We start from the raw sequence: 16,559 nt of genomic DNA, 5'->3' as shown, positions 1-16,559 counted from the left end.
AGTAGCACATATTAATAAAAGTAAGTAAGTAATAAAAGTCTTCCTGAAGACTGAATTCCAGGAAAGGTCAGCTAGCCTCACATTCACTCAACTTCAAGTTACTTTAAATTGGGTACTCCCAAATAAATATTCTAGTATTAAAAAAGGATAGAGGGAAGAGAATGGAAAATGGAGCAGACCAAATCAATGTATCACCACTACTGAAAAATTTACTCGAAGTAAGTAATCTACCAAGAACAGGTCAGAAAAACCATTCATAAGAACAGATCAACATTTACTGTAACTAACTCCTACCCTAAAATTCTCACTTAACCTAAATAAACAATGACTTCATAGTCCTGCCATCTAAATTTTGCCAATTTGGAGACTCTATTATAGATAGTATAACATGTGAAAGATCTATACTCAAAGAAAACCAAAGAGGACAATTATCTTCATCAAGCCCTTTTGAATCAGTTTCAAAAAGAACTGTAAGTCATGGTTTCTTAAACTTGTCCCTTGAAGTATCTCTAAAGGCAAAGGAGAATGAACTGAAATTCCCTAGGAAGGACTTACTAAAATCAGCACAGCAAGGGCTCAAGTAGCTATGAAGGCTAATAGTTTATCATAAAATTTTGTGAGAATTTTATATTCCACTCCAAAAATATATAAATAATGCTTTTTCCTCCCAAATCTTCATACCATATCTAACCTGTTACTGCTCAAACACATGATTGGCAGCTATCTAAATACAGATGCAAGTACAGGAACAAGTTTTCTTTACTACAAATTGGTAGCATTTATAGGATTACTCAAGTCTTGTGAATCAAATTATTTGTTCATGGATAATTTTTAAATAGAACCACTTCATATTTATCATTATAATTACAACTGCCAACTCAGTTACATAGGAAAATCTGTGTTTACATTAAATGCCCAAATATCTGAAAATGCATATTGTAAATTTTAGGAGCTTTCTTTCATCATGAGGTAGAAGTAAACAGTATTACTGACAAATTCATAAATTGATACATAATTTCAGAGTTTGAGATCAAAACTAACAAACAGTTCGTGTTCTCAGACTAGCTTGAGAAATTTTCATAAGGGCAACTGACTCATATTCCTGAATAACTTATCCTCTTTATCTTCATAATCAGGGTAATTTACTTAATGAACAAAAAGATTTACTAAAAAAGCAATTCGTAACAGGCCATAATAGAAGCACCTAAAATGGAATATGGCAAAGGGAATTATATAGGGCCAAAAAAGCAAATAAATACAATCAAATCAATCACACATGATGCGCTGAATCTCTTGGCAAAGACAATCTCCAGAAATTTGATGAAAATAATACAAAACACCTAAAATAAAATTTCCCTATAACACATAATTGTTTCAATAGAGACGACTTTGCTTAAAGCACTAAATATTTTTACTTAGATTTGGTATCAAGCATAGGAAAAAAAGAGCATATATTTGAATAATGTACGTTACTAAACTTTTTTATGTACCTGCAACTATAAAATAGCCTGAGTTCCACTTTAAGGATTTCTCAAAGGGTTACATGCTCTCTATAGATACCAACGTCCTACTATTATAAAATAGTCCCCTTGCGAGAGTATGAAATAAAATGGCTGCAGAGTGCGATCTGAATTCTAATTTAAACAAATAGTACTATTCAATAAAGGAGAGGCTGGGGAGTAGTTAAGAGCTCAGATAAGTGTAAATATTATAAAACTGAAATAATTATACATAAGGGACATATTCTTAATTACATTTTTATTCTCTTAGTTTTCATTTTATTCTCAATGCAGATGTCAGCATATCTATGCAAAAAAATCTGATAAACCACAACTTTCCTTTCATTGTTCAAGAACTGTAACTGTCTCCCTGTTAATACTTATAGTACTAAAAAAAATATTACTGTAAAAAGTGCATTTTATACTTTTCCTTAAAATATTACATATTGTCAGTATTGCCTAGAAATTGTATACTAGGACAAACAGAATTTTGCATGAAACATACATATAATTTTAATTAACATTAAGAAAATACTAAAAGTATCCCAAGCCCTAATAATCCACATCTATCAGTTTATTTTCATACTTCTTTGCACTAATTATAGGCAGGGTCAAGGAGTAAATGCTAGCCACGAAAACAGAGGGTCATGTGCTTTAACAAAGGGCTCATAAACCAAGGGGAAAGCACTAAAGAATGTTCTTCAGCCACGTCCCTGTCATATGCTACCTCCCTGCCTTCATGTGCTGTACAGAAAATTATAAATAAGATCATATCTGTGGCCAGTGAATTTCTATGTGGGAAAGTTCTCTCATGTACATTCTGTCATCATTCACTAATGCAATGCCCTGTGATAAAATCTGGCCATACCAAATAAATCCTGGCTTCCCATCTTGAGAGAATGGAAAAAGGTACATGAACAATTAATTACAATACCTGTTTGAAAACCGGAAAATAGAAGCTTAAAATGAAGTATAAAAGAGAGAGAAAAGAGATTTTATATGTGATCAAAGAACAAATCAGAAAGCCTCATGGGGGTGGTGTCTGAGATGAGTCTTAAAAGAACTACTAAGAGTCTGCCAGACAGGGAAGATACAACACATTAAGAAAAATAAGACAATTTGCTAACACGTATTTTGTTCTCACTAATCATCATTATCTTCCATTAAGGGACAAACTGTTTCTGCTAGAAATACACTAACAAAAACACGATAATAGAAATAGGGGCTCAGTCAGTTGAGCATCTGACTTTGGCTCAGGTCATGATCTCACAGTTCATGGGTTTGAGCCCCACATTGCACTTTGCACTGCCTGCGTGAAGAATGCTTCAGGTTATCTGTCTCATTCTCTCTCTGCGCCTCCCCTCTCATGCACTCTGTCTCTCAAAAATAAATGAACATTTAAAAACAAGAAAGAGAAATAAAAGACATTAAAACAACAATAATCTCTGTCATCAAAAGAACATTTTGAAGAGTCCATTTTATGTAACTTTGTCATTTATTTTTGTTTTTTTAAATTTGGTGATATTTTTATTATTCATTTTTATTTTTATTAATTTTTTTTAAGTACCACAAATCCTGCAGTGAAAAGGTATCTTTTTCTCTAATGGAACAATAAAGGAACAAAAAAATGCAAGAAAAAAATGTTTAAGTGGTATAGAGTTAGGGAAGAAGTATATTTCTTATCTTGATCCACTGAACATTTGAAATTATTTTAGAAAAAAATTTTTTAACATTTATTTATTTTTGAGAGACAGAGAACGAGCAGGGGAAGGGCAGAGAGAGAGACAGGGAGACACAGAATCTGAAGCAGGCTCCAGGTTCTGAGCTGTCAGCACAGAGCCTGACATGGGGGCTCTAACCCACTTACCAAGAGATCAGGACCTGAGCTGAAGCTGGATGCTTTATCAATGGAGCCACCCAGGCACCCCCAAAAAACATTTTAAGTAAGTAAACAATACATACTAAATTTGTAAAATTTAGTTAGCTTAAAGTTTTCAGAGTAATATATGTAAAAGAAGAAAAATATAAGAGTTTTTAAAAATTCTTAAATTTGGGTCATAAGCATATTTCTTGCCAAAAGAAGAAAGGTAAAAGTGCACCTGTATAAGTGAAAATTTGTGTTATTAAAAACAGATCAGGAAAGGCCACCTATCCTCATGGCAGTTGGCTGAAATAGCATGGCTTCACTGTCAGACTAAAGTCAACAAAAACATCTCAACATCCACCAGTTTAAAATATGACCTGTGACAGGCTTCATGGTCACTTTAAGATTGTTGATAAGCCAAATCACAGCCATGTTTTCTAAATGATATCCTGAAACGCTATTCATCAACTATAAAGAGTATTAAATATGAATAAAAGATATCCCATCACATGGGTGTAGGTTTGGGAATGCATATCACACAGATACACTCATGCTGGTGAAGGGAGGGAAGTTAACTCTTTAAATTTCAAGGACAAATGCAAGAAGGAGAAATTTTAGGTAGCTTCTGTGAAAAGCAGGCCTAGATAGAAACATTACAAGGGACTTCAGACAATTTGAATGTATGTCATGAATGATCATGACAATGAAATATAAAGTTCACCTAATGTGTAATTCTGCTGATAATCCTGATGACAGAAAAAAACAAAGGTGCAAACAAGAATCATCATAGGCAACAGTACCATATGATGTGAGGATCTTATCTATGTATTCCTAAGGAGGTCATAATGAAAACATAGATGGAAAACAGCAACACCAAATGAGTCAATCTGGCTTAACTGGTTTGTAGCACAGAACTGGGGACGTTTACTTTGAATAGTTTTTTTTTTTTTTTTTAAGTTTATTTTTGAGAGACAGAGAGACAGAGAGCAAGCATGTGGGGGTAGGGCAGAGAGAGAGGGAAAGTGATGATCCAAAGCGGGCTCCGTGCTGACAGCAGAGAGCTGATGTGGGGGTCGAGCTCACCAACAGTGAGATCATGACCTGAGCTGAAGTCAGACGCTTAACTGAGTGAGCCATCCAGGCACCCCACTTTGAACAGTTTTATTAGGCAGTCAGAAATAAGATGTCACAATGAATGGCTCTATAGGTACAGTAAACCATGAAAAATGAAAAGAGATACTCATAAGAATAAATATTAACATTTTGTGGAGATTAAACTGATTTAAATGATATTTACTTAATATCAGTTATTTAACTAATAATTTTATCAAATAGAAATCCCATTCAATAAAAATGAAAATGTAAAATTCAAGGGAAGCCTAAATCTGGAAATTCATAAACATAAGAGGCAAGTGATAGTTTACTAAATAATATGCCAACAGCAATGACCTGGCTTTTAAAATTACATTCTTAACTAAGAACATCTTCCAAAATAAAGGCAAAGTTCATGAATAGCTGTAGACAAAAAGCATATCTAGATTAACGTGGAATACTTAGTGGACCACAGGAGAAGAGAACAGATGGACATCTCTGCAATACAGGATGCCTACGGTGCCATACTGCATTACAAGTCCATTAAACATCTGTGCCCAACTATGTAGGGTATATTCCTTTTTTGTCCATCCTTGTTGAAAATACTTTTAAAAATGGACAAAAAAATGTAAGCTGTGGCTCAAAATTGTGTTTTTTTCTAGATTTTTGCATCCTTACCACTATATGTAAGAAAAAAAAATCAAAGACAGGGTTCTATGCAGTATATTTTAATTTTAAAATGCTGGTTCATGAAAATGTGGCTTTAAAATGCATTTAAAACAGTCAGCCATTTACCATTTGCCCCTCATTTCAGCCCAAGTAGGAATATGTGAAAAATGTTGGATATTTTAGAAAGCATACCCGCTCCTTGTTTCATTACATACTTGGAATTTTCCAGCTACTCAACTCAGAAATCCTATTAGAAGTACCCAAGTTAGGAGGGAGTTTACAGGATTTAGAAGGTACTATAAATGATATTGCCAATCCACAAAGTTGTCTCAAAACTTTCCAGCACAAGCCTACTTAAAAAGCTTAATGCAAATCTCACTAGAGAAATAAGGCCGTCCAAAGTTGATTGCCTTAGAATAACTGCCGTAAATTAGTGTCTAATGCTCCACCCAATGCAATTAACACAATCTGCTAGACTTCAGTTCCACTGATGCTTAAAAGGAGGGTAGACAGTACGATAATGCAAACTCAAGTTACACCGTTGTGAAGAGGAATAAGGAAAGTTCTTACTTAATTAACATTTCCTGAATACACTGATTTACTTCCCTGAGTGAAGGGCTTCTGAAAGCAAGTGGTCCCAAACAATTGGCTTACATTTTAGGTTCTACTGACTGACTATTATTTGTGTTACAAACACAAAGAGATTACACCTGACCAATCTTCAAAATGAAAGGTACCCTTTACATCAATTAGAGTCTAGGAGAGCAGAAACCACAGGCTATGAAAATAGGGAAAAATTAACGCAGGAAGTTGGTTACACAAACGAAGTCATCAAGAAGGAAGTGAGACAACTGGACAGCAATGACACCAGGAAATAACTAACACTCCTAGGCTAGAGAGATGGAAGGAAAAAGCAGTGCTGCAAGAGTCCAGGGTGAGTCATACAGTGGACACTGGGATTATGACATACCTGTCCAGTGGGAATTGAAGTCACAAGAGAAATAGCTTCTGTCAGCAATATAACTAGAGGCGAACAGAAGCAGAGAAATGCCCTGGCTTCTCCCTTTCTGAAATCTTCCATGTTTCCCAAACACTGTGGAAGATAGCTGTCCCTGAAGCCTAGAAACTGCGGCCTGCAGTGTTAGTCCTCATTCAGTACAGAAGCAAGCAAGAGAAGAGTGTAAAATGCATCTGAGGGCAAACAAGTCCAAGACCAGTATACCTTTTCAAGAAAATTCATATTGTAAATGTGACGATCTTATAAGTTCACTCAGTCAAGCCAATTTTTTGTTATTATGCCAACAGGCTCTAAGATTTTAACTGAATATTAATATTTCTAGATCATCTTTTCAGATTTTAAAATGAAAATCCCTAGAATATCAGTATCTATAACTAAAATTCTGCTAGGTAGGGCAAGAATTATTCAAATAGTTATAGCCAGATATATAAAAAATGTTCAACTGAGGGGACAAGAATTTTAGTAAAGTCTGTCTTTTAGTTTGCTTATAGCCTAATTTAGAATAATTTAAGAGATGCATTTTCTAAGAAAAATAAAACGGTCCTTGGAAAAATAAGGATGTCATCCAACATTTAGTATACAGTATTTTAAATTATTGCTGTGTAACTGTCTCTAATGTGCTTTCTCCAAAGAACCTTTTTGTTATCCTTAAAGAGATGCTGGGTTTTTATTTATGTTTTAAAATATTTTTGTATTCTATACGCTGGGTTTTTATTTATGTTTTAAAATATTTTTGTCTTCTATACCTTGAGGTTTAATTTATTTGAGAGAGAGAGAGAAAGAGAAGAGAAAGCAAGCACGAGTGGGGAAGGGGCAGAGGGAGAGGATCTTAAGTAGGCTCCACATTCAGTGCAGAGCACCTTCAAGGGCTTGATCAAGATGTGAGCAGAAATCAAGAGTTGGACACAACCCACTGAGCCATCCAAGCCCTAGCACACCTTGGATTTTTAATTATATGAACTAAATCCATACCTTTTTATTCGACTCATTAAAAAAAATCAGTGTTGATACAAATCCTTTACTATAAGACACTATGATTAAGAATTATTAAAAGCCGGGGCGTCTAGGTGGCTCAGTCGGTTAAGTGTCCGACTTTGGCTCAGGTCATGATCTCACGATTCGGGAGTTCGAGCCCTGTGTCGAGCCCAGCTCGGTGCTGACAGCTTGGAGCCTGCAGACCGCTTCCAGATTCTGTGTCTCCCTCTCTCTCTGCCCCTCCTCTGCTCATGCTCTGTCTCTGTCGCTCAAAAATAAATAAATGTTAAAAAAAAAAAAGAATTATTAAAAGCCAATGCTAGGATAAAAAAATTAATATACTTTTTCATGTACAAAAGAGTAACTACCAACAACAGTGACCATCACTGACTCGAGTGAAATTTACTAATACATTAAATCTGCACATTTCAAAAGCTCCCCGAAATTCCTGCTAAAATATTGCTATAATTGTTACTGTTTATTCAAAATTTATACATAATTATAAATCAAAATGAATTCTTTTCAAAATTTTTAGATAAATTGATTTAGTGAAAATATATGTATCATATAATTTTTAAGTCTTAAAACCTCTCCAAATGGTTAGGAAATCTTTATCTATTAAATACTAACTTGTCTTCATCAAATTGGCATATCAACAAGTCAAATCACCTGTTAAATACCATTAGTTTCACTTTATATACCTTTAAAAATAAACATTCTGTGCTTAACTTACAATTTCAAAAGCAAATTCTAAAGCTATATGACGTATCTTGATATTATTATCTTAATAATGCTAATAAGTTCTATTTTTTGTGATAAAGAACACTGATTACATGACCAGACATAAGAAAGCACATTCAGTATGACAGCAATAGTGGCAACATCTTGTTAATTTTGATGAAACAGCACAAGTTATTACTAGTCCTCAGAGGCTTTTTAGCAAACATATCACGTCTTTACAAATTTAGAAAGTAGAAAAACAATAATTCTTTATAATGATTTTACAAGTAAAGAAGCTAATTTTCTCTTTTTAAAAAGATTATGAATGGTCAGTAAACAAGTGCCGTATCAGAATAAACTACCATAAAAAGATTGTAGCTGTTTTTAAAATAATCCCACCACTCTGCCAGTTGTCAAACAGAATTTAATGCAGAAAAACTACTTCCTCCCTGTTTTCTTTTTTTTAAAACCAATAAAAGTAGTTTTTTCTGCAAACACTTACCATCCACTCAGATATAATAACATCCACTTTTTCTACAGGAAGGCAAACTTCTTCAATCTTTCCTTTAATTAGTATAACAGTATCTTCAAGTTTATTTAGTCTGAAAATTATCACAATGAATTAAATTAGTACATTAAACAGATTCAGAAAACTAGTCAAATTACATAATTTCTTGGCAACTATTCGTATTCAAACTTTGTTTCATATTCAAAGTTTGGTTATTCCCTGGGCATTAGAATTACTTTTGATCACTACATGAATGTCCAAGAATGTTTCTGATTAATATGGCAATACTCTGAACAAATATTTAAAACTATAGCCTGAAAGGAAATTTGAATTTTATCAAGAAGACATGTCAATAAAATTACTGTGTTTTTTTTAAGGGAGGGGAGGAGAGAGACGTATAAACCAGACGACAAAATATTTAAAAAATATTTTAAAGGCAAGTAGTGTGTCACAGTGCAGAAAGAACTAGGAGCCAAAAGCTCTTTCTCTGAACTCCAGATCCTCTAGTAATTGTCAGCTAAGTGGTCTTCACCAATTTTAGTATATGTGCTGCCGAAGCAACCACTAGGCAATCTTCACCAAATTCTATCATAATCTCCCTAAGCCTGTGTGCTCACGTGTAAAAGAGGATGATACTTGCTCTACTTCATAGCCTATTATGAGAATCAAGGATTTGTGAAAGCAGCACATACATCCTCAGCACATATTTTCTCAAAATATATGCTGCATAAAACCTGAATATCTACTACAATCTTAAATTATTTAACCTTGTCGAGTGATATTCATTAGGTATTTTCATATGCTCGATCTAAGACTAGCATATATTTTTCATCCTCCTTTTGCAATTTGAAATAAACAACAGAGTTAAGGAGATTATTTTAAAAAGCTAAAAGCAAACTACAAAGTTGTTATCTAGTTAAATAAATAAGCTCTCAATCCTCAGAGGATGTACATCTCAATTACAAAGGATTTTTTCTGCTAACAAAGGATAGGGTCTTTCCTCAAACTCATTGACATATTTACATAAAATTAAATGCATTCATTCTAAGGGTAAATTTTGTTGAATTTTAAAACATAGATACTTGAACGATCACTGTCATCAATATATAGAACATTTCTATCTCCTCAAAAATATTCATTAGCACCCCCTTCCCAGAAAATCATCCTGAAGAAGCAACCACTGATTTTCTTTCTTTCACTACATATTAGATTTGTGTTTTGTAGAGTCTCATATAAATGGAATCATAGCAAATGTACCTTTCTGTGTCTGGTTTCTTTCCATAAACATACTTCTTAGATTCATGCATACTTTTGTGTATACCAGTAGTTCATTCTTTATTGTTGCTAAGTAGTATTCCACTGCATGGATAAAACAATTTTGTTTATCCACACGTGGATGGAACTCTGGATTATTTCCAGCTTTGGGCTATAATGAATAATGCTACCACAAACATTGGGTACAAGTAAAATTGTTCCGTCAAATGAAAGTGTCTATGTAGCTTTTAAAGAAACTGTCAATCTGTTTTACAAAGTACATATAAATTTTTAAATTCCGCCAGCAATATATATGTACATTCTTACTGTGTCACATCCTTGTCAGCACTTAGTATTATTAAGCTTTTAGATTTTATCTGTGTGATGAGATCTCATGGTTACCAACTGCATTTTTCTAATGACCAAGCATTTTTTTCATGTGCTTATTGGTCATATTCCCACATCACCTGTTGTTCCAATTTTTTGCCCATTTAAAAAATTGGATCTGCTGTATTCTTATTATTGAATTTTAAGAGTTCTTGACATATTCTAGATAAAAACTCTGTGAGATACATTCATAGTGAACAATTTCTACCATACTGTGGCTTTTTCATTTTTTAAAAAAATTTTATGTTTTATTTTTGAGAGAGAGAGAGAGTGCGTGTGAGCGGGGGAGGGGCAGAGAGCGAGAGAGGAGTCACAGGATCTGAAACAGGCTCCAGGCTCTGTGCTGTTAGCACACAGCCCAATGGAGACTCAAACTCATGAACTGGGAGATCATGACCTGAGCCGAAGTTGGCGCTTAACTGACTGAGCCACCCAGACGCCCCAGGCTTTTTCATTTTTTAATGGCATATTTTGAAGAGCTGGTTTTGGATTTTGATGATGACCAATTAACCATTTTTTTTTTCTTTTGTGGCTCATTTTTGCCTTCACCAAATCTTTTCACCTGTATTTTCTTTTAACATTTTTGTTTCCATTTGAGTTAATTTTTCCATATGCTATCATTTTCATTTTTTCCCCATATCAATACCTATTGATATGGTGTTGGAAATCTCCCACAAGGGATAGTTTCAACTTTCTTGAAGAAAAAGTATCACTAACCCATAGGATTATTTTGGTATCCTTGTCAAAAATCAATTAACCATATATGTGTAGGTTTATTTCTGGACTTTCAATTCCGCCCCACCATTTAGATAAGCATCCTTATGCCAATACAACACTTTCTTGATTACTATAGCTTTTCATTAAGTAATAAAATCTGACAGTGTACATCTTTCAACTTTATTCTTCCTTAAGAAAATTCTTTTGGCTATTCTGGGTCATTTGTGCTTCTATATAAATTTTAGCATCAGCTCTTGGTAATGTAATGTACTTTTCAGTGTTGATATCTTAGACATACTTTGTTAAATTTATTCCTACATGTTTGATGATTTTGGTTGTATTCTAAACAGTGTATATTTTTTAAGTTTCAATTTCTAGTTGTTTGTGGCTACTAATAAAAAGAAGTATAATTAATTTTCATGTTTTGACCTTAAATCCCATGACTGCGATAAAGGTTTTAGTTTTAGCAGTTTTAATGGCTATTTTATAGATGTCTTTAAAAAATATATATTTTACTCATTTCTTTTTATAGTTAACATAGTATTGTATTAGTTTCAGGTGTGCAATATAGTGATTTATTTTATAGATTTCTTAGGACTTTACATGTACATGATCATGTCATCTGGAAGTAATGACAGTTTTACTTCCTTCACATCTTTTATTTCCCTTTCTTGGTTTATCGCACTTATTAGATTCCCTAAGACAACAGTGAATAGAAGTGGTGGGAGTGGACATCCCTTGTTTTGCTTCCAATTATAGGGGGAAAACACTCATTAACTATTATTAAATATGACACTACTTATCTTTACCAGGTGAGAAAGCTCCCTTCTTTCCTAGTTTGCTGAGTTTTCCTTATGAATGATTTTCAAATTCTGACAAATAGTTTTTCTGCATCTATTAAGATGATTCTCTAGTTTTCTTTTCTTTTCTGTTAATATGATAAATTATACTAATTTTCAAATATTATGCTTATCTTGCCTTTCTAGGATTAACTTCACTTGGTCATAGCTTATTATCCTATTTATATATTACTAGATTCCATTTGCTAATTTTTTTATTTAAAATATTTCCACCTCCTAGACTTACCATGCTGATTATTTTGTAATGTATATAAATGTCTAATGTGATTATTTTATAATGTATATAAATCACTAAGTTGTCCACCTGAAACTAATGTAATATTGTATATTAGCTTTTTCAATTAAAAAATGTTTCCATCTATGTTCATACCGGTCTGTGGTTTACTTTTCTTGGAAACTCTGTTCAGCTTTAGTATCACTGTGATGCCAGCCTTATAAAATATGTTGCAAAAGATTCTGTCCACTTCTAACAGTTTAGTATTACTTCTTCATTAAATGTTATGTTTGTTATTTGAGACTGGAGTTTAATTTGTGGGAAGGATTATAACTACCAACTCATTTTCTTTACTAGATCTAGAGATATTCAGAATTTCTAGTTTTTCTTTAATCAATTTTGATAACTTTCATTTTTCAGACAATTTCTCCATTTTAAACTGTCATATTTATTGGCATAAAGGTGTTCATAATATTCCTCTATTATTCTTTTTATCTATAGGATCTGTAGAGATTTCCCCTTCAATCCTAATATTGGTAATTTGTATCTTCCCTTTTCTTGTTAATTCTAGTTAAAAGTTTATCAATTCTTTTTTAAATTAACTTTGTATTCATATCATTAATTTTCTCTATTGTTTTGTACTGCACTGATTTCTGTTCTTTACCTTTTTTCTCAGGTACATTTAACTTTTCTTTTTCTCTACCATATCTTTTCAAAAATTTTAAAAGTTTTTTTTTATTTTAGAGAGAGAGAGACAGGGAGAGCACAAGAGTGTGCATGAGCAGGGGAAAAAGGCGGAGGAAGAGAAAATCTTAAGCAGACTCCATGCTCAGTGCGGACCCTGACACAGGGCTTGATCCCATAATCCTGGGATCATGACCTACGCTGAAATCAAGAGTCAGACACTCAACCGAGCCACCCAGGTGCTCCTCTACCATATCTTAAGATGGAAGCTTGGGTCATGGATTTTATTTATTTATATATTTTTAATGTTTATTATTTTTGAGAGAGAGAGAGAGAGAAGCAGGGAAGCGACAGAGAGAGAAGGAGACACAGAATCGGAAGCAGGCTCCAGGCTCTGAGTGGTCAGCACAGAGCCCCACGTGGGGCTCGAACTCACAGACCACTAGATCATGACCTGACCTGAAGTCGGCCAGTTAACAAACAGAGCCACCCAAGCAATGGGTCATGGATTTTAAATGTTTGTTTGTTTGTTTGTTTCCCAACATAAGCATTTAAAACCATAAGAGACTCTTAAAAACTGAGAATAAACTGAGGGTTGATGGGGGGTGGGAGGGAGAGGAAAGTCAGTGATGGGCACTGAGGAGGGCACCTGTTGGGATGAGCACCGGGTGTTGTATGGAAACCAATTTGATAGTAAATTTCATATTAAAAAAAACCTTTAGATTTCCTTCTGAGTATGGCATTAGCTGTTTACCACAAATTTTGATACACTGTGCTTTTAGTTCAGTTCAAAATATTTTCTAAAATCTTTCCCTTGTTACTTCTTCTTTCAACCATGGGTTACTCAGAAGTATGTTATTTGCTGAATATTTTGGAATATACCAGATATCTTTGTTATGGATTTATAATTTAATTTCAGTAAGCTCAGAAGCTCTGTCTGTAAGGTTTAAATATTTTTCAACTTACTGAGACTTCTTTTATTGTCCTACAAGTAATCTATCTTGATGAATATTCTATGTACACTTAAAAAGTGCTATTTTTGGATAAAGTGTTATATAAATGTCAATTAGGTCTTCCATACTGCTATTAATTTTGTATCTAACTTGTTTTACCAATTATTGACAGAAAAGTATTGATATCTCCTAGCATGATTATAAACTTGTCTATTTCCCCTTTAATTTCTGTTTTTGCTTCCTGTATTCTAAAGACTTTATTAGATGATTATAGGTTTAGTATTATTATATATTCTTGATTATTTGATTCCTTTATAATTATGAAATATCCTTCTTTATTCCTGATAATGTTTCCTTTGTATGATATTTATATATTCACTTCAACTTTTTAAATGATTTTGTGTTTTCGTAACATATCTTTCTCCATTCTTTTACTTTCAGCCTATGGTATTTTTATATTTAGACTGGATTTTTTTGAAGACAAAAAACAGATGGGTCTTACTTTTTATCTTGTCTAATGATCTCCTTTAACTGGATTTTTAGAGCAAGGATTGGAAAATTATGGCCTTTTTCTCTAGCCTATGACCATTTTTGTGCAGTCTGAGGGCTTAAGCACTGTAAAGAAAGAGGAAGCATCAGCAGCACAAGTGACAAAGACCACAGATGTCCCACAAAGTTTAAAATATTTACTATTTGGCCATTTACAGAAAAAGCAAGCCAACACTTGCTTTAGAACACTACAGAGGGGCGCCTGGGTGGCTCAGTCAGTTAAGTGTCTGACTCTTGATTTCGGCTTGGGTCATGATCTCGTGGTCTCATGAGTTTGAGCCCCACATAGGCTCTGCACTGACAGCATGGAGCCTGCTTGAGATTCTCCTTTTTTCACTCCCCCTCCCCCACTGACTCTCTCCCTCCCTCTCTCAAAATAAATAAACTTCAAGAAAAAAAAAACACTACAGAAGCATAGCTGGACAAAGAATAATGAGAACATCTAGAATAGAATTAAATGAGGTTGCAGAAAGAGAAGAAATAAAAGGAACAGAAAAATATTTGAAGAGATAAAGGATGAGAATTTTCCAGAACTGATAAAAAGAATGAAGCCACAGGCAAATCCAAAGAATCTCCAAAAGACTATTTTTTTTAGATCCATATATTACATAATGTACAACTCCAAAAAAATCAAACAAAGAAAAAGCCTTCAACAAAGACAGATTACTTCCAATAAAATAACAATTACTGTGACAGGTGACTTCTTAATAACCAAAGCAGAAGCCAGAAGGCAATGAAATGATATTACCAAAGAGCAAAGGTGGGCAAACTTTTTATTAAACTGCCAAATAATAAATATTTTAGACTTGCAGACCATATGGTTTCTGCTGCAACTATTCAAATGCTATTGCTGGATGAGAACAGCCATAGACAATATGTAAACAAAAGGGTATGGCTGTGTCCTAACTTTATTTACAAAACAAATGGCTGGTCCATGGCTAAAGTTTATTGACTTCCATATTAGTGCATTATCACCACCAACCTAAGGTCTCCATGCAGAGAAAAACACCTCCAAGACAGAGCAAAATACATTTTCGAATGAAATAACATCATTGTTGTTTGGCTATGGCCATAAATGCACAATGAAAAAAATGTTAAAGAATTAGTTCAGGAAGAAGGAAAATGATCCAAGATAGTGAAATATGAAGGAATAAGAAAAGAGGACGGACATATATGGGTGAGTGAATACAAAGGATCAGACTGTGAAATCTAACTCACACGAACCCACAGATTTTATCCAAGGTCAAGCTTTACAAACAATTTTAAAAATAGGGGCAATTAAATGGTCCAGAGTAATTAGGGAGAAGTCTGGGACATTAAAGATAAAGGCGGCTGCTTAGGTCTTTCCTTCTCTGTGTCAGGCATGTACTCTGTCACCCAGAGTAGACATGGTCTTTAAGTAAGAGGCTCCTCTCCATGTACCAGATCGCTCCCTACTTGTGAATCTCTTGATTGCCAATGTCTTTGAAATTATTAATGAAGCTTAATACTGGGTAACATCCCTGGGTAATCAGGTTTGTGGGAGTCTGACTGGAAAATCTGTTAGCTCAGGGTGATGTTATTAGGAGGACTCTCATACAGATCCATGAATCACAAAGGCTTAGGGTACTTTTTAAAGCCAGAAAAAGGAGGAGACTAAAAAACAAACAAACAAACAAAAAAAAACCAGGAGGATATAGTCCTGGGATGGTTACCTAGACCTCTTTGGTCTGAAATGGGAAAACTTAAGACTCTGACAAACTGGCCACTAGCCTGACAGGGATCAGTAGGCAGAGGGGAAGATAGTGAAAACTTCTATTGTCTAGCTGTTACTAGCATGTTTGATAAATGCCAATCCTTTTAGGGAGGAGATAATGGCAAGAGAAAAAAATATAAGAACAGTTTTTCCTCTCACTGGAAGGCCTTCTTGTGCTTATATGGCTACTCTGGGGAGATGAAATATCCACTAAGAAAGTAATGAACTTAAGGCTATAAGTTATCCCAAAGATACTATAGGTAGGCGGAGGTCAAGGTCAGAGAACGCCTGAGTGCTGAGAGTATTCTGTGAAAGAAATAGCGTATTTCTTGTCTGGTATTTCACAAACACATACCAGAAAAGCCTGGTGAATCATTATTGGCATGGACAATCAGAAGGATGCATCACTTATTTTACATACAACAGAGTATAATTACTTGGGTTGATGATAGATCCATCCCTATGTGGCAACGAACAGGTGCTACAACAGGCAACAAATAAACTGGGTGAAAACTGGTCTACAACTGTGCTTACCTCCAAGAGGGTAACTGCTCTGCCCTCTTCCCAATGCACAGATAGTCCTCTAGAGCAGAAGGAAAACTGTGAGTGCAAATAAACTTAGACTGGCTTTACAAAAACAATATAATTGAATGCTATTGACAGAGATGATGATAGATGTGGGACTCAGTGACTCTTCATTCTTGACCATTTTATGTAACCTTGATATGTAATCAAGAGGGAGTATGTGATTACCTTATTTAATTACCAAGAATGGGATTGCCTGATGTTCTTGACATACACAAAAGAAAGGGAGCATCAGTAAGAGAAAAAAAAGATGGAAGAAACAAACACCAGCTCACT

At 34.2% G+C, this 16,559-nt stretch overlaps 1 protein-coding gene across 2 annotated transcripts in view; it reads right to left on the bottom strand.

The window, feature by feature from the left end:
• The window catches only part of PRMT3 (protein arginine methyltransferase 3), a 137,927-nt gene that overhangs the window by 80,935 nt on the left and 40,433 nt on the right, over positions 1-16,559 (bottom strand). For both annotated transcript variants that reach the window (XM_042957741.1, XM_042957742.1), the window contains exon 10: positions 8,340-8,439. In XM_042957741.1, the coding sequence (XP_042813675.1) occupies positions 8,340-8,439 (100 nt within the window). The remainder of the gene's footprint in view (positions 1-8,339; positions 8,440-16,559) is intronic.

This window comes from Panthera tigris, chromosome D1, assembly GCF_018350195.1.
Source record: "Panthera tigris isolate Pti1 chromosome D1, P.tigris_Pti1_mat1.1, whole genome shotgun sequence".
NCBI classification, from domain to species: Eukaryota; Metazoa; Chordata; class Mammalia; order Carnivora; family Felidae; genus Panthera; species Panthera tigris.
This window is presented reverse-complemented; position numbering and strand designations above follow the sequence as displayed.